This window comes from Impatiens glandulifera, chromosome 9 (assembly GCF_907164915.1).
Source record: "Impatiens glandulifera chromosome 9, dImpGla2.1, whole genome shotgun sequence".
NCBI lineage: Eukaryota > Viridiplantae > Streptophyta > Magnoliopsida > Ericales > Balsaminaceae > Impatiens > Impatiens glandulifera.
This window is the reverse complement of record NC_061870.1, coordinates 34,397,517-34,416,078: the sequence shown is the minus strand read 5'-3', so window position 1 is coordinate 34,416,078 and position 18,562 is coordinate 34,397,517. Positions and strand designations below refer to the sequence as shown.

At 31.2% G+C, this 18,562-nt stretch overlaps 2 protein-coding genes across 3 annotated transcripts; both read left to right on the top strand.

Moving 5' to 3' along the window:
- Positions 1-3,102: 3,102 nt before the first annotated feature.
- Positions 3,103-14,169, top strand: LOC124915280 (uncharacterized ATP-dependent helicase YprA). 2 transcript variants are annotated; one of them, XM_047455972.1, is made up of 24 exons: positions 3,103-3,390; positions 3,893-4,348; positions 5,962-6,030; positions 6,423-6,545; positions 7,669-7,818; positions 7,945-8,076; positions 8,206-8,285; positions 8,467-8,561; positions 8,651-8,718; positions 8,823-8,915; positions 9,007-9,077; positions 9,744-9,851; positions 9,944-10,019; positions 10,835-10,971; positions 11,057-11,216; positions 11,342-11,521; positions 11,624-11,740; positions 11,999-12,148; positions 12,358-12,525; positions 13,000-13,112; positions 13,301-13,424; positions 13,521-13,616; positions 13,706-13,768; positions 13,849-14,169. In XM_047455972.1, the coding sequence occupies exons 1-24, from the start codon at positions 3,145-3,147 to the stop codon at positions 13,849-13,851; spliced, it is 3,078 nt and encodes a 1,025-aa protein (XP_047311928.1). In that variant the 5' UTR covers positions 3,103-3,144; the 3' UTR covers positions 13,852-14,169. The 2 variants fall into 2 exon arrangements, with proteins under 2 accessions (XP_047311928.1, XP_047311927.1); XM_047455971.1 differs by having other exon boundaries at positions 3,104-3,390; positions 13,894-14,169.
- Positions 14,170-15,135: 966 nt separating this feature from the next.
- On the top strand, positions 15,136-17,211 carry LOC124915084 (glycine-rich RNA-binding protein 3, mitochondrial-like). The gene is made up of 5 exons (XM_047455735.1): positions 15,136-15,271; positions 15,660-15,808; positions 15,884-15,952; positions 16,357-16,463; positions 16,675-17,211. The coding sequence occupies exons 2-5, from the start codon at positions 15,667-15,669 to the stop codon at positions 16,999-17,001; spliced, it is 645 nt and encodes a 214-aa protein (XP_047311691.1). The 5' UTR covers positions 15,136-15,271; positions 15,660-15,666; the 3' UTR covers positions 17,002-17,211.
- The last annotated feature ends 1,351 nt before the right edge of the window (positions 17,212-18,562 follow it).

Below are 18,562 nucleotides of genomic sequence, written 5' to 3'. Positions count from 1 at the left end.
CATTATCTCTCTCTATATGCAAAATGTGATTCACAATTTTTTTTTTTCAGTAGACTGTTACATATCACTTTATTAATTAAATTATTCATACTTGTATTATATATATTATTATTCATTAATTTACTTATTATTAAATAATATTTTTTTTTTAAAAAAAAAAATACATCGATAATGGATTAAAATATTAACGTTACTTTATCTATATATTTATTTCATAATAATTCAAAATGAATGGTGGATAGCCGTTGCATGCTTACAGCAATAAATACGGACTATTTACTATTTCCACCAGTTTTTTTTATATATAATCAAATACTCTAAATGAAATGAAATAAAATCAAAGTTTAATTGAAACGGATTTGCCCGTTACTCTTAATTATAAAAGTAAGCCAACTTTGAAACATTTATCAATGGATGATAACATAAGAAAAGTAAGCCAGCAGATGGAAAAACCTTCCTTAGAAGGTAACATCAATAATATTAAGTCTTTATCGAAAATTCAATTCCGCGTTTTACTTAACATTTTCCTTAACAGATTCGATTGGTTCCACTTTTGAGGACAATGATTATCTAGTTTTTGATTTAGATAACAATGGAGCGATTTGTGTCACAAATGAAAGCAGCCGCATCGACGAGGTAATTAAATAGAGTTACGTTGAGATCGAGGAATTTTCAAATTTGGGTAAACAACAAAACATATATAATAATGTGTTTGTTTGATTGTGGTTTACAGGGAAAGATCGACGAAAGATCAATTGAATCAAGTGATGGTTGCTCAAATGGAAGCAAAAATTCATTTTCATTTCCCATGTATGCTTGTTATATTTTGGTTTATGAAATCAATTAGCTAATTATCTAAGAGTATATTATTAATTAATTATTGAATTGTTGTTTCAGATTGAGTTGGAGACCAGTAAGCCCCGTAAGAATGCCTAATCCAAACAAGCCTCTAAAATTAAGAAGGCATAAACCCTATGGTATAATCCTTTCTTGTTGTAGATTCTAAATAGTATAATTTTTTTTAAATGTTTCAACTAGTTTATCTCTGGTAACAAAGTTTATGATATATATGAACATGGATATAGGGTTGGATTTTAATTATTTATGCTTACCGGGTTGAATTATTCTTTAATATATTAATATTAATATAATACTTTTCTTTTTGCTTGATGTTATCAATTAAAATATGTAGAGTGCTAATATTTGATCAAATAAAGGTGATTGAAAACATTCAAATGATTGATCGGTTCAATGAAAACGTGCGTCAATAGTTAAATATTATGTTTAAATAATGAATCATTGAACAATTAGCAAAATATAATTTTGAAAAAGACTTTTGTCAAATATAAATTTAATTTTGACGTAAAATATCTAAATGTCACGGAACTTGATTTATAACGAAAACGTTTTGAATTAAAGCGTAGAGCATGGTAGGTGAGTGTCATGATAATTATTGCGATAAACGAATATATCTTCTTGTTATAAAAAAAATAAAATTATATTAGGAATTCCATGTTATTACAAGAGTCCATCTCCCATATGCAGATGAAATATTATAAAATAACAAGGTAATTAATTTGAAGTATATAACTTTAATAGCAAAATATAATTTTGAAAAAGACTTTTGTCAAATATAAATTTAATTTTAACGTAAAATATCTAAATGTCACTGAACTTGATTTATAACGTGAGCGTTTTGAATTAAAGTGTAAAACATAGTAGGTGAGTGTCATGTTAATTATGCGATAAATCAATATATCTTTCTTGTGATAAAAAAAAGTTATATTAGGAATTCCATGTTACTATAAGAGTCTATAACTTTATTTAAATAAAACTAAAAAGAAAATAGATATAACCTAGCTAACATAACTACGATTAAATTTAATATATGTGGAAATAAATAGAACTTGATTTTTTATTTAAAAAAATAATGAGAAATATTATCAAGTATATAAAATGATAAAAACGTCTTGCCTATTAAAAAGTTTGAATTGAATTCATAATTATAAATTGAGTAATAAATGTAGATCTTATAACTTAAAAAATAATATATATATATATATATTTATTTTTTTTTGTTAGAAGGCAAACACTTATTTTATTTTATAATAAATTAGTATGAGATGCCACTTAATGTTTTTTTGTTGCCCATCGTATTTTGATTTGATGACTCTTTTTTTTTACTAGGATATATTTGACTCTTTTTAATATGAATTGTTTTGTGTTTGGGAATTTTATTTTTGGTTTTACCCATGATAATACGAAAATGATATTTTATACAAATATTAAATTTTAATAATATTACATCATATAAATAGGATATTTTTATATTTTACTTTTAAGCATTTTTTTAAACATCATTTCACTCCATTCTCATCATCCTCTAAATTATTATAATAATTTCAATTCGAAAGTCGTTAAAAAATATGGTATAAAAAAGGTGTCCCTCAAAATTATTTCTTTTAAACGGGAGAGAATAGTACTAAAAGAAATCACTAAAGTAAAATAAGTGATGTCTATCCATCACTTTGTTGGTCCAATGTTCTATTAGTTATATTTTATTGAGTCTGTCTCATGGTCATCTATACTCTTAATTATTGGTAGTTTATTGTATTGGTTATATTTTTTTGAGTTCATCTCTAGTTGATATCTCTATTTTTAATTGTTGGCGGGTTGTTCTATTGATTATAATTTTTCGAATCCGTCTTAATTGGCGGGTTGTTCTATTGGTTATATTTTTTCGAATCCGTCTTAATTGGCGGGTTGTTCTATTGGTTATATTTTTTCGAATTCGTCTTAATTGGCGGGTTGTTCTATTGGTTATATTTTTTTGAATCCGTCTTAGTTTCTTTTTTAACCTAAAAGAAGATAACTCTTTTGGATTTAATTAATATTTTATTTTCAAAATATCTTTACTTGTATCCTCAAATAATATGAGTTTATATCTATTTCAATTTCTTTTTTATACATATAACTTTTATTTAAATTAATTAGAATGATTTATTTATTATATATATATATATATATTTATAATTAGTGAATCCATTTACTTGAAATAAGACAATTTAACATGATTTAGCGCTTCAAAATTACGCCGAACCAGTAACTACCCTACTTAAGGCTCTGCCAATACCCACGCCGGTGATGATGATACCCGCCAAAATTGGAAGCAAAGAATTTACAGTTCCTCCGAATCAATCTTCAAAGACGACGATGGAAGAAGGGGGAGTTGAAGGCGGCGATGAGAGAGAGATCGAAGTCCAGGACCTGACTGGTAAATCAATTGCGCTCTTCATTTCATCCACCAAAACAGTTGCAGATCTAAAGCTCTTACTACGAGAGTCCTTCGCTCCTGCTTCCACTTGTCCCCATTTTCACCTCTTCCACAAGGTATTTCTCTATCTTACTCACTTACGCGCGCTTACATAACATGGAATCGATAATAGTAATCCGTTTGTATAAATATGCCGTGCAGGAAATGTAAACATCAACATAATTCATTTTCATATTGTTGTTGTTGTGAAAAAAATTAAATTAAAGGGGTAAATAATAACAGTAGACTTGCATCTTTGACCTTCCGTGGCTTGGTTCAAACTTATGACGTTTCACCAGCACTAAATAAACTGCAAGACACTAATGAAATATATGTATTTCAATCTGCAACTAACTGTCTGGTAGAACTATTTCATGCTACAACTGCTGAGAACAAAATCCATCTTGTTTTTCTGTACCTTTGTTAACTGGCTTCGTCTTGAATGTTCTTTCTTCGCGTGACAACAAGTCAGCAAACATCAGTCATTTGTCCCTTCTGATTCCATAGTAGATAATTCTTTATTGTACTCCATTCAATTGTTTCCTTTCAGTTATTCTCATGTTGAATCTTTTTTTCCAGGGTATAAAGCTAAATTTGCAAAGTAAATTGAACACTAAGGTGATTTCAGATGCAGTGTCTGTTGTATTAGTACCATTTGCAAAGAAGAACCAACAGAAATGTCATCAATCTCATCAACCTGTTCAACCCTTTGAAGACGTGCAAACATGCGAGGCCTCAAGTTTTGCTGAGTCAACATGGCTTGAAATGATGCAAGACCTTTCTTTTCTGCAACCCAATGGTTCTGGTGATGGAAATGAAGTCATTGGGCAGACTGATTCCATAATTCAACAATTGGATCTCAAACATACAAGATGCTCAACTTCTGATAAATATAAAGAAAGCAATGTTGCAAATGAGAATGAAGGAAAAATAAGAAAAAGTACTTCTACTTCTTCAAGAAAACAAAACGAGGCAAAACGCAGGAAAAACAATTCTGCTGATTTAAATTCCTGTCCAGTGAAACAAAAATGCCATGTATGTTTATTATACGCCTACACTTTCTACTTACTGGTCTATTTTGCACATAACTATCAAGATAGTGGATTTGGAGCACAAAATGTCTTGTGCTATCTGAAACCACAGTCCTCTATATGTATGATATATCAAGAATTAGAACTGAAGTAACCTAGCCGTGAAATTGAGAATAGTACCTTGAACAATGAGAACTAGATATGAGATGAGGAAGGATAGAAGTCTGCAGATGTAGATTTATGGCTTACAAATGAAGATGAACGAAGGTTAAACCAGATTAGATGAGATATGAGAATGAAGGAGATGAGATAGGAATTAACCTTGAGAGATAAGATTAAGCCAAATGATTTAGCTGCCTTTCCCCCCATTCCTCTGTTCTCTTTAATATCTCTCTGCTATTTATTTAATTGCTAACTACTTATTAGTTACTCAAAATCGAATGCATAACTTGCAATATTTTCAGCTTATTCCTTTGCTGACTCAACATGAAGCCTTGTCAACTATAGGGTTAGGTATTCTAACCCTAATTATTCCTCATATCAATGTACTAATATAAATCTCAGTATTTAAGGAGCTTATATATTGCAGTTGTATATTGACCTTAGCTAACAAATCCTAAGTTATGTCTTCTTAAAATTCCAACTTCTATTAATCTTAAGTTATAAATGACAAATATGATCTTATGTATTAATTATAACACTTGGAAACCAACAAGTAATCCTTGATGAAATGTTTGGAGATATTGTTGTGGTAGAGACTAAATGATGAAGAAAAGAACTGTTATTAAACATATTGAGACTACACAACAACAGTAAATTTATTTAACGAGGTATTGTTTAGTTAACGAGTTATAAAACTATCGGTAATTTTTTTTCATAACTATCTTTAAGTTTCATAAATATGGTACAAAGTGCACTTTTCTGTCTTATTTTTATTGATAGATAGTAGTTTATGCCTGGCTTTGTTGTGCTGCAAATTTATTAACTTGTTCATGTTATAAGATTATGAAATTTGTTTCATTTACTGTGATTAACATATCGTTTTTGATGCATTGTCACTTAATAACTACTCTTTCAGTCTCTCATATATCTTCCATTTCTCACATTTCTTATATTTTTCTTTCTAATTATTTTTTTCCAATCACATCATTAACTTTTCTTATTAAATAGTATTATTTTCCACGCATTTATTTCAACCTTCAAACTTACTTTTCCGACTAGAATGGAAGGGTTAATAACAAAATACTAAAAAATGTAGACAAAAAAGAATAAAAAAAAGTTGAGAATTCTTCCAATTACTGCATATTTGAAACTTGAATAATCTTAGAACAAATAAATAGTATGTTATTTTACCAGATTTCTTTAGTATTCCTATATGATGGTTATGCATAGCATATTTCATTAGTATAAAACTATAAACAGAAGAAAACATGTAATAGAAGATGAAGTACATATGCATTATAAATCACCTAGTGTGCCAGAAAGGTTGATTTTTCTCAGTACATTTTAGTTTCGCTGCAATAGAGGATTGCAATGCTGCATATGATTTATATGTTTGACTAATTTTTTATTGAGGCAACACTACAGGAGCCCATCTGACAAGTTGAGATTTGGCAGGAAACAAACCCCTTGCAACCTATGGAGATGGTAGAACATCTCAGAAAGCATCTAGGATCTCAAGGACAGGTTGCTCTTTTATTTCATTTTCTACAGTTATTTATTCTCGTGTTCATTAGTTGGAAATATTTTGTATTATCTTATTATTTGGTTCACGGATGGAAATTGTGTGACAGAGAGAATGAGTGTGGGAGGAACAAATTAAAGTATGTGAATGGGTGCAAACTAATTGAAGTCCCTAAGGACCACAAAATTATATTTCTTGGCTAATACCAAATAATCTAGTGGTTTATCCCCTTTGTTCTGAAATGTAGGTCAGGTGTTCAATCCTGTCACTTGATTATCTCTCAAATAACAAAAATGAAACAATTGTCTGGAATTTCCATTGGTGAAGCAATAGTGCGTTACATAGTTTTCTGTCTTAGGGTGATACTGAATTTAGCTATTATTCTTTGAAACAGGTAATGCATGTCGAGAATATAAGTGCTAGGATAGCTGATTATGTTGAAATTCCGGACGAACTTTCAGACACTACAAAATCTGCTCTTAAACGTATTGGGATTATCAAGTTGTATAGCCACCAGGTATGGAAATTGCATTGACTTATAATTATAAGCCTTTTTTTATATATATACTCAATCTTACAATTTAGAGGAACAAGTATAAGAAATGAGAGAAGCTGCACATCTCTGGTGCCCTTACCAGGATGCTCTCCAGTTCATTCGGACTCGGGAGGGACAGGCACAGTCTTTCTTTGACAAGGATTTAGGGAGATGGAAGAGATAGTTTTGTGTAAACCAAGTTGTTTTCTTCAACAGTGGCAGAAGAGAAGGAAATTTGGGGTTTGCTTATAAAGGAGTTTGGTCCAAGGTCAAAGCATATGTTTGTCAATGTGTTGGAATTAGAGTAGTTCTTGAAAAGGTTAGAGAAGGCATTCTCTTCTCTTGGTTTCAAACAGATGCAAGCTGAGATGTTCCTAAATGGGATATTTTTTATGAGGTAAGGATGGGGTAAAATAGCTGGGGTGTTTCTTCAAGATGACATAAGGTTATGACCCACTTGCAAGTGGCCTGAGATATGGTTGATTTGGAAAATAAGGGCAAGCTTGCTCCTACTGGAAATAATAAGGTTGGACAAGGGAAGTTTGGGCTTGAATCCAACATAGTCCAATAGATTTTTTCGGAAAAGAAGACAAAGGTTGATATACAAATTGTGGTTGGATAATTCCTCTAGTAGTTTGTAGCATGCTTTGTAGGATAAAAATAGTGAAAACATGAGTTTTTTTAGGAGTCAGTTCCCTAGAATGAGTACCTAACTTATATGGAGTAGGTTATGCGGCAAAAGGGAAGGGCTTCTTGTAGGTGTGGTTTTAATGTTGCCCAAAGGAAAAGAGATTAAAACTAGATTTTTATTCCCAATTCTGAAGAGAATGACTGATACATGGATTAAATTGTGAAAAATCTATTAAGAATGAAACAATAAAAGTCAAAACGTGATATTGGCCATTGTTTATTTCATTGATATATTTTCAGTCATAACTAGAAGAGAGTGCCTTTGTTCTACTAGAGTTGAATATGCCTTTATTGTTTTAAATACTTTTTGACGTTGACTAGACGTCTTCTATAAATGTAATTTACCTGTAATATTTTTTTATTCAGGTGTCTTTTATTTTCTTGCAATATATTCTTATACTCATTGATATTCTAGGCAAAGTCAATTCAGGCATCCTTGGCTGGAAAGAGCGTAGTTGTTGCAACAATGACATCTAGTGGCAAATCTGTATGTTATAATGTGCCAGTCCTTGAAGTATTATCCCAGGATTTAACTTCATGTGCTCTATATCTGTTTCCAACTAAGGTATGATATATATCTTTATTGAATGTAGCAAGTTCAATTTTTATTCATGGTTTGGTTGAATAGCAATTCGCCTCTGTTTTTGATGTTTCTGCAATATCTTGATCATCAAATTTCTTGCATATATAGGCATTAGCTCAAGACCAACTACGAGTCATGTCATCTATGTTCGAAGGGCTTAATTTCAAGCTAAACATTGGAATCTATGATGGGGATACTTCTCAGGAATATAGGATATGGCTACGTGAGAATGCTAGGCTGGTATGCATTCAGTAAACATGGGTTTCACTACCGTGTTTTTATTTGGGAAAGGCAGGGTTCGTAATTTAATATGATTTTGACCATGTTTCCATTTCCTTATATCTCATTCTACCATGTTTAAATGTGCAGTTGATCACAAATCCAGACATGTTGCATACTTCCATTTTGCCATTCCATGACAAATTTGGACGAATTTTATCAAACCTTAGGTAAAATTAGTAATCTTTGTAAAACTATATTTTGTTTTTCTCTTTAGCGGGAACCTGAAAAAATATTGTTGGCAACAAGGAATATTGAACTACAATTTCTCTATCTCGTCTTTTGAAAACTTTTGCTAGTGCACTCAATATCAATTTTATGTTCATTACACAATTACTTTGTTTTGAGCAGATTTATCATCTTTGATGAAGCCCATGCCTATAAAGGAGCATTTGGATGTCATGCTGCTCTTATATTGAGGAGACTCCTCCGGTTATGTAGTCACAGTATGTATATTCCACATATTATTAAGGGATGGGACTTTATTACTCCCAGTAAGGCTTCAGTACCATTTCGTTTTCATTTATTTGTGCAGTTTATGGTAGTTGCCCATCTTTTGTGTTTTGCACAGCAACCTCTGGTAACCCTCAAGAACATGCTATGGTAAGTGGTTCTAGGAATTAGAAAAATATGTATTTTGTTGACATTTATACTGCACACATTTGTTTCTCCTTGATGATAACAAATCATTCTATTTGATGTTCCAGAAGCTTGCTAACTTATCATCAGTGGAGTTGATACAAAATGATGGTAGCCCGAGTGGTCCAAAATATTTTGTCCTCTGGAATCCTCCTCAACGTGTAAGAGCTTTATTTTATTTCCTTCCATTCTTTCACATTTATTGTTTTAATCTTTACAAGTGTTATTAATTACTAAAATTGCTGGCTACAGATGATGGACAAAACTAAAAGTATCCCTAATGACAAAGAATCTGATCATAAGGTTGTTATGCAACGTGGAAGGTAATTAGTTATGCGATGTTAAGTTGTTTAGTTTAACAACTTTCATTCTTCAAGTAAAATGAGGAAAGCCTGTCAGAATGGAGTACAAGATAACAGATGAATGAATTGGGGTTTCACTTATTTTTTGGATGAAAATGAACATAATGATCATCATGTAAATGCAGATACCCTCCTTTCATGAAAAAATCTTAAGGAGTTAAATTTGTGTAGCTGACTGTAGTACACTCATATATAGGGTTAGTCACTTGTTTGAAAAAAAAAAATGTCTCTAGAAGGCAACAATAAGTTTGGGAAATGTAAACCATTATGATGGTAGTTTGCTTGCAACAGTTTTTCCATTAATTTTGTAGGTTTTCTATAGACCTAGGCAAATTTTCAATTGACTAAAGTTTCTTTTGTTCCATGGAAGCATTTTTAGTAAAATTAAAGAAACTAAAGTCAATTTTGCTCAATGCTTGAGAGATGATTTCTAGAATACTGTAAAGCTCAACTTAGACCTTTTAAAGGCAGGAGAAGGCTCGTTGGAGACTTAAAATCAGAAATTCTGCACCGGTTCATGCTAGCATTTGAAAATATTTCTGTTGCTGCCAACTGCCTTCTTAGTTATACTTTTTCATGATCAATGTGAACATTAATATCAATGCCTTACTGTTTCTTTTTTTTCAGCCCCATTTTAGAGATGTCTTCTATATTCGCAGAAATCATCCAACATGGACTTCGTTGCATTGCATTTTGCAAATCACGCAAGCTTTGTGAACTTGTATTATCTTATACGTAAGTTACATATTCCCTTTCTGAATATGTTGAACTCAACCTCTGCTGTGTTCTGATAAAAGATGTCCCCAATGGCATTTTCCAATTTACAGGCGTGAAATCCTTCAGCAGACAGCACCTCATTTGGTTCAATCTATATGTGCTTACCGCGCTGGCTACATTGCCGAGGTCAGTGGGTATTTTTAACATGATGTAGAGTTTAGTGATACAGAGAGGTGCTTGAACATAAGGTTCATATCAATGTACAGTCCGATCAAAAATAAATAAAAATCATTGTACAGTGCATTGACCTTTTGCTTGAAATCCTATTATTGCCAACTTTGATGTGTTGTTCTTTTCAGCAATTTAAGTTTGCAATAACATTTGCATGTGAACAAAAACTCTTCCATTTTTTCTTCCTGCGATCCTAGTCTTTTATCCCTCCACACACCAGATGTTTGTTGAGAACTTTTATCACAAAATTTCCTGACAATAAGTGTTAAACATTAGGTCCCACGAACATGTGTGTGATATTCAAATAGGTCGTGTATCTCAAAACATGCAAAATAAAATAAAATCCCGAACTTGATCAAATATTCAAATTGGCCTATCTTAATAAAAAAGACTTGACAACCATAAAAAAATATTTTCTAATATATTAATATTTGATGAATAAAGAATCTGTCTGGGTCATAAACTTGGATGATATTCAATGAAGATATGACCATCATTCCCACCTGATTCCTTCCCGTACTTTGTCACCGGTCAATTAAGTGAAGCATATTGTATAGCTGCTTGGCTCAAATTTGAAAGAAAGACAAAATTATAGCTGCTTGATTCTCTTGTTTTTTGTCATTGATCCAACAAATTGTTATTTTTGTAATTTACATGTGTTCTTATTCCTGAGATTGAATAAATGCTCATAATGGGATGCTCTTGGGACCACATGGCTTACATCTATCAGTTAATAATTTTATTTTAACATATGCTTATGGATAGAACAGGATAGGAGAAAAATTGAGAGTGAATTCTTTGCGGGCAAGGTTAGTGGTGTTGCTGCTACCAATGCCCTAGAGTTAGGTATCGACGTTGGACATATTGATGTTACCCTGCACCTGGGTTTTCCTGGTAGCATAGCGAGGTATGATACTCAATGACGTTTTTATTTAAATCAAGGATGTGGTTATTTGTGTACTTGTAATTATCTAAAATCTTAATTATTTTAGTCTGTGGCAGCAAGCTGGGAGATCAGGGAGAAGGGAAAAGCCTTCACTTTCTGTTTATGTTGCATTTGATGGACCTCTTGATCAATACTTTATGAAATTTCCCCAGAAACTCTTTGGTAGCCCAATTGAGTCATGTCCTATTGATGCAAGGAATCATCAGGTTTTTGTAATTTACATTTGTTGATTTATTTTGGCCCTTTGAATGTCATTTCATTAATTTCGTTATCTAGATTCTTGGACATAGTGACGAACTATAATTCTTTTGTGTGTTCTTTATTTATTTAGGTGGTTGAGCAGCATCTTGCATGTGCTGCTTTTGAACATCCGTTGAACTTGCACTATGATGAGGCTTATTTTGGTACTGGATTGGAGAAGGCTGTATTGGAACTCCAAATTAAAGGATTCTTGAAAGCTAATGGTTCACATGATTCCATGTCTAGAATATGGAGTTATATTGGCCCTGAGGTAGCTTATACATGTATAGTCTTTTGCTGCTTTTGAACTGTCTACTGTTTAAATATGGTATTGTTGACTCAAACTACTCAATGTTGTGGATTCCATACCAAGAAATTTCCTTCGCGAGCTATTAGCATTCGGGCTATAGAAAGTGAAAGGTACAAAGTGATTGACAAGAAAAAGAATGACGTCCTCGAAGAGATTGAAGAAAGCAGAGCTTTCTTTCAGGTATAACTTATTGATGTTTATTTTGTAACAAGTGACAATCTAGCATTAGATTTTATGTATCTGGAATTTTGAACATATGGAGTAAGACCTGTGATAGACATCTCTAATGAGTTTAATTTGTGCAATACAACTCCACTTGGAACTTTCCTAACCTTCTCTTGCGTTCTTATTTTCCCCATTTGACCGAAAAAAGGAGGCTTTTAGGCCTCCTATATTGGATCCCTGTACAGCGCTGCTTATTAAGTAGTTTGATTACAGGTTTATGAAGGTGCAGTATACTTGCATCAGGGGAAAACTTATTTGGTGACAGAATTGGATATATCGAGTAAGACTGCTTTCTGCCAAGAAACTGATTTGCAGTATTATACACGAACACGTGATTATACAGACGTTGAAGTCTCTAGACTTGTAAGATTCCAACTTCTTAATTTGTTTTGTGGCTTTTGACAGTTGCAAATCTCATGTATTATTATAAAAAAAAAAAAAATTGCAGCTTAAGTCCCAATGATATCTCATTTGGACTAAAAGAAAATTAAATGTCTTGTTAAAATATTCACATGTTTTATTCTTGCTTCATAGACAGTAATTAATGTTTGCATACTAACTAACTTTTTCAGGCATACAGAGCAAAAATTTCTAGCGATCAGTTTCCAGGAACAGATGCACAAACTCGCAGTTGCAAAGTAACAACTACTTGGTTTGGCTTTAATCGCATTCAGAAAAGAACCAATAAGTTTTTAGATACAGTTGAACTCTCACTTCCCAAATACACTTATGAATCACAGGTATGTAGAATATAAGTATGCTTGTTAAGTATTCACTGTTATTTTTAAATGTCCACTTTTATAGCATAAAATAGTTGTGTTCACACGTTAAGTGCGTTCACTTTTAAACAACTAAAATAAACATAAAAAAAGGAGAAGCAAATAAAAAAGGTTAGAATCCGATCAACTCAAAAAATCATGCAAGTTCCCCCTTTCTTAATTGAGGCGGAGGTGTGAAGGAAGAAGCCCTCGATCCTCTCTCCCACCCTTCATCCACAAAATGTCCTTTTGTTGCGCTCTTTCAAGATGGCCTTTGTTCCTCTCTCTACAGATTGATTGAACTTCTAAAAGTAATTGGAATTTGGATGTTGCCATGTTATTGCATTTGTGAACAAAGTAGAAGAAGATATGTGTTATAGGCTCTCATTTTCTTCCCACTTAGATTATCCTATATTTTTTTGTAAGCTCTGTGTGTTTCCTTTAATCTGTAAACAGGCTGTCTGGATTGATGTCTCTCACTCCATAAAGGCAGCTGTTGAATGTAAAGGGCTGAAGTTTCGTGCAGGCTTACATGCTGCCTCTCATGCTCTGCTTAATATAGTGCCAAAGTAAGTCTTCAAAACCAAACCAAACAGGATGCATGATTCAGACACTTTATTTTATTTATATTTCCCTTATTTCATTTTGTATACAAATCTATTGGAGTTCATATAACCTGCTGCATTTGGAAACTATGTTGGTCGATCTTTCTCTGTTGCTAATCCAGATGGTCTATGACACTTTGTGTGATATATAGATATATCATATGCAACTCGTCTGATTTAGCTTCGGAGTGCATTAACCCTCATGATACCCGTTATATACCTGAAAGAATACTTTTATATGATCAGCGTCCTGGAGGGACTGGCGTCTCTAAACAAGTGAGTTTTTAAAAGCATTCATTATACATTTTTTGCTTTGTTTTGTTTTGTTTTGTTTAACAAGTACGTATGTGTTTCTTTGATACTGCTGATCAGCTTCAGTACATTTTTGTCAAACTGCTGAATGACGCTTTGGAACTTTTGGAATCGTGTTGTTGTTCTGGAGAGGAGGGTTGTCCTGGATGCGTCCAAGTAAGTGCATAAAATATGCCTTTTATTACTTACATTCTTGTTTTTATGAGTAAATATTCTTACTTACTATATATTATGTGGTTTCCCAGAGCCTGGTATGTAATGAATATAACGAGGTATTGCACAAGGAAGCAGCCATTATGATAATCAAGGTCTGAATCTTAATTATATGCAGCCAGCCATTTAAGCTCCTTGTTTTTTCTCTTTACTTTACATAGTCTCTGAATCGCAGTAAACGGTTGGTTGGTTGGTTGGTTGGTTGGTTGTCTCCATGCAGGAAGTTTTGAATGAAGAGACAACTAAATATCAAAACCAGAACAAGTAGAAACTAACTATGTCACAGAGAGAGCCAACACTACTTCTATGGAGGTGGTTCAAATGATCTTTTTTACAATCGGCCTTTTAGGGTAAATTTTTAATTAGATTATTTTGTACGCATTTCAATTAACTTATGTCAAGTATCATGTTGTTATGATCATCTAGATTGAGATGTTTTTTTCCAAGATTTCCTAAATACTATGCAATGTGTATTATTGCACATCCATTTTGACTCCATATAATTGTTAGACAATTTTTGGATAGTGCAATATTTGAATGAATACAATTATAGTTAATGAACTTAAATAAGTTATGCTTAATTTGATTCATAGAGATTACTCAAATCAATAATATAAGTAGATACTGTAAATATTTCATTTTTTTTTGTAAGTATTATTTTTTTCAAAATTTTAAAAATAGTAAAGTTTAAATTTAATTTAAAAAATAAAGAATGATATACATGGAAAGAGAAACGGTCATGTTTTATTTATTTCGCATAACCTAATTAAACTTTCATTTTTAATAGAGTGGGTCTGGGCCGGAATCATCAACCACAGGCCCAAAACTATGAAAATAATAATTATAGAGTCCGCAAAATAGAGAGAGAAGAAATCTTAAAGTAGATTTATAATTTTTTATTTTATTTTTTTCAATTAAAATTATATATATTATATTAAATGAATGGATATTCATAATTTTAATTCTTATGCACATGTCTATATTTGTTTGTATATTAAGATTATATATAGATAAATATTTTTAATATTAATATAATATAAATAAATTTAAAAAACAATAAATTTATTTAATATAAATATTTTGACTTATTTTAAATAGTTAATAAATATTTATTATTTTAATTTATAATGTTATTATTTAATAAAAAATAATTATATTAAAATTTAAAAATATTATTTTAAAATATTGAAAAATAAAATAATAAAATAAAATCAGATACCATATATTTTAAGAAGGAATCTAAAAAATAAATAAATGAACAATTATTATCACTAAAACAAACATCATAATAAAAATGAAATATTCAAACACAAAAACCCTAGTTCAATTTTACATAAAAAAAAATTACGGAATTCATTTTCTTGGGAAACACACAGTATCAAACGGTCTACACCTTTCCAATTTGATCCAACGGCAATCATCACTCATCAGTCAAGTAAGTCCATATATATTTATGGAATGCATTTGCAGACAAGAATTGCCTTAAACCCTGAATATCTCATCTCATAAAAGCCCCTCTGTTCTAGGGTTTAAGTCATTTGTGTGAGAGTAGAAGAAAGACTGTTACTTACGCCGTATATCCATCGTCGTCGAAAAAGGTCAGTTCAATCTCATCCCGTCTGTTTCAGATTTACCTTCTGCATCCGGTGGTGATATTGTTTAAAGCTATTCTAAAGCTTGATCTAGTTTGGATCTGTTACATATATTCCATTTTGTTTGATTACTTTATATGTTTTCATAAGGTTAGTCTGATTAGATTCAGTATATAGTGTGATATTTATCGATCCGCTATGCGTGTTTCATGTAAGATGATTATTTTGACGAAATGATTCGAAGAACATGACATGATTTTGTGGATATTGCTTAGTCGTGATTTGGTTATTCATTTTGTTTCTTTCAATCTTGTTTCAGACCTTTGGCTACTATGAAACTTTGTATCCTCACAAATATGATGATAATAGTTGGCTTTGTGGTTACTTCTTTCAGGTCTATAATGGCTTTCTTAAGCAAGGCTGGGAGTATATTGAGGCAGTCCCTCAGTAAGAATATCAATGTTCAAAAAACTTCTGCATGCAACCATCCACATCTCTTCCAAATGATAAGATGCATGTCATCTTCCAAAGTGTTTATTGGAGGTGTGTCTTGTTTACTACCGATGCTTTTGTTTTAAATCTATTGCTTTGTCGTGACAATTTTTTTCCAATCTTCAGGTCTGGCCTATGCTACTGATGATACAAGCTTAAGGGAGGCTTTCAGCAGATATGGAGAAGTTGCTGAGGGTATTTTTAATTTTTTATAAGATACCCATTTGGGTAGCTCAAGTGTAGTGGTAACTCAAGTGAGAACATTCTTGCCTTTGAGACCAAAAGTCTCGGGTGAGGTGGATGGCCATGACTGTGGTGGGTCGTGTAGCTTCCTAAGTTTAAAAGAATAAATCTTATATTATATGAGGAGGAGTTCCACTTCTCCATTAAAACCATACTAGGTTTTGTTAGTTTTAACCACCCTAGAAATTAAGACATCTATTTTTAAAGGATGAGATTCCATACATATGTTAAGATATATTTTTTTTGGTACTGAATTCACATTCCTATGATTGTGATGTTTGGAGATTATGTGAAATCTTGAGGACATTTTTGATGCAGTAATGTTTAGTCTGAGCTTAATTTATTTAATTTTGCAGCAAGAGTGATTACTGATCGTGAATCTGGTAGATCTAGAGGCTTTGGCTTTGTCACTTATACCTCTCAAGAGGAAGCTTCTGCTGCTATCCAGGCCTTGGATGGGCAGGTGAAAAATAATATTTTCTTTTTTAATGACCATCAACATATCCATGCATTTGTTGTTGATAATGATGATATTTTAGACATTTAATTCATCAAACAAGTTTTATTTTCGATGTAGATTTTGAATGGTTGAATTGTATTGTAGATTAAATATGGAAATATCTTAGTATGCATTGGTATCATTCTGAACTGTGAAGATTTTATTCTTTTACCAGGAACTTCATGGACGAATGGTGAAGGTCAATTTTGCAAATGATCGACCCAGCTATGGAGGTGGTGGGTTTGGTGGTGGTGGTGGTGGTGGTGGGTACGGAGGCGGAGGCTATGGAGGACAAGGCGGTGGTGGCTATGGGGGAGGACAAGGTGGTGGTGGCTATGGAGGAGGACAAGGTGGTGGTGGCTATGGAGGAGGACAAGGCGGATATGGCGGTGGCGGATATGGTGGTGGAGATTCTGGTAGATTTTCGAATGAAAGTGGAGTTTCGAATGGTGGTGATTCTGGTAATGTTGCTTATGATAACATGTTTGACAAAGCCCAATGAATAGGGCATTAGCCTGAAGTGGAGAGTAGTCCAATTAGACTTTTTTTTTGCTAAAACTTTCACTCTAAAGTCTAAAGTACTACTTTTTGACCTAGTTAGTATTGATGAGAAGAAAGCTTGGATCATGGTTTTTTCTTTTCATCAGAGCTTTTAAATCTATTAATTGAATCAAGGAATATTATCAATGCCTATTTATTTTTTTATGTTTCATTATTGAGGTTGTTTGTTTTGTTTTATTTTATTTTTTTGTCAAAATATCATTTCTTTGGTAATAAATATCATAACCAAATAAATGATTTTGAGGCATCCCCATTTTCTTGGAGGCTCTCTATAGAAGGTAGGTACCTAATATTCTTAAGAGTATTTTTTTGAAGTTATTGTGTATTAATAGAAAGCAATAATTTTTTTGTTAGATATATTTTTGTTTTCTTTATTTTTCTTATTTAAGTATTCTGCATTTTTTTAGATAATTTTTTAGAATATATATATCAATAGTTAGTAACTTAAAACATAAACTCAATTAATTTCAAAATGTAACAATAATTAGGATAGAGAAAATTAACTTATAAAATGTTACTCAAGTGTAAGTCTATAATTTGTTTTAATTTTATGCGAGTTTACTGAATAAAATTAATTTTATATTTTATAAATTCAAAAATAAATTATTACTTAATATTTATTTAAATAGATTTATTTAATTAATTTTATAATTATTACTTATTTTTAGTGTCATTTTTAAAAATATATTTTAATAATATATAATCATATTTTCTATAAAATATTTTGCATGTTTTTAAATAATTATATATTCGGACACTATTGACTGTTTTTATGTTTGGTTATTTAAGCTTTTTATTAAATTAAAAAATATCCTATTTAATAAATATATTTCCAATTATTTGGTTGGTTAGAGATATAATTTATAATGATATTATTAGGATGTTTTACTATATTTATTTCGAAAAGTCCGATAGATTTGGTGAGGTAATTAATCGTTCTTTCAATAACTTACCAACAATAATATATTAATGAAAAAATTCTATTTTTTTTATTCTCATCATTTTAATATAAATTGATCTTTCTTTTTAATTAATAAAAAAATTATTTGAGTTTTTAATTGATTTAATTATTATAATATTAATTTAAAAATATTTTTATTGATTAAACTAAATAATTAAATAACTGAAAATGAAAACTAACTGATTAGAAATTTTGATAGATAAATAAAATAATAATAAGAAAATAAAAATCTAACCTCCTTTAATTCTATTATATTTACTTGTTATGTATTTTTTTTTAACATGTTATGTATTCATTCTATTTATTGAAAATTTTATCTTAACATTTAGTGTCGTTTTTTCAAAAATATTTATCCGTCGGTTAGCAGTTAAACGTTAGTTCGGTTAGGTCAATTATAAAATCGGTTCGATTTCGTCATTTATCACTAGGTTAGAAGAATATATATTTAATTAAATATAAAAAAAAGGTTAATCGGTTAAACCGTCGATTTTTTATTATCTAAGCTGTTTGGTCAGGTACATAAATTGGTCAGGTACATAAA

Bases quoted from the DNA above. Each gene is read 5' to 3' on its own strand.
- LOC124915280 (XM_047455971.1), top strand. From the start codon at position 3,145: ATGATGATACCCGCCAAAATTGGAAGCAAAGAATTTACAGTTCCTCCG. The intron at 8,562-8,650 runs GTATGTATATTC...TTATTTGTGCAG, and splicing joins CCTCCGGTTATGTAGTCACA to TTTATGGTAGTTGCCCATCT. The intron at 11,522-11,623 runs GTAGCTTATACA...TTCCATACCAAG, and splicing joins GGAGTTATATTGGCCCTGAG to AAATTTCCTTCGCGAGCTAT.
- LOC124915084 (XM_047455735.1), top strand. From the start codon at position 15,667: ATGGCTTTCTTAAGCAAGGCTGGGAGTATATTGAGGCAGTCCCTCAGT. The intron at 15,953-16,356 runs GTATTTTTAATT...TTAATTTTGCAG, and splicing joins ATATGGAGAAGTTGCTGAGG to CAAGAGTGATTACTGATCGT. The intron at 16,464-16,674 runs GTGAAAAATAAT...TTCTTTTACCAG, and splicing joins TCCAGGCCTTGGATGGGCAG to GAACTTCATGGACGAATGGT.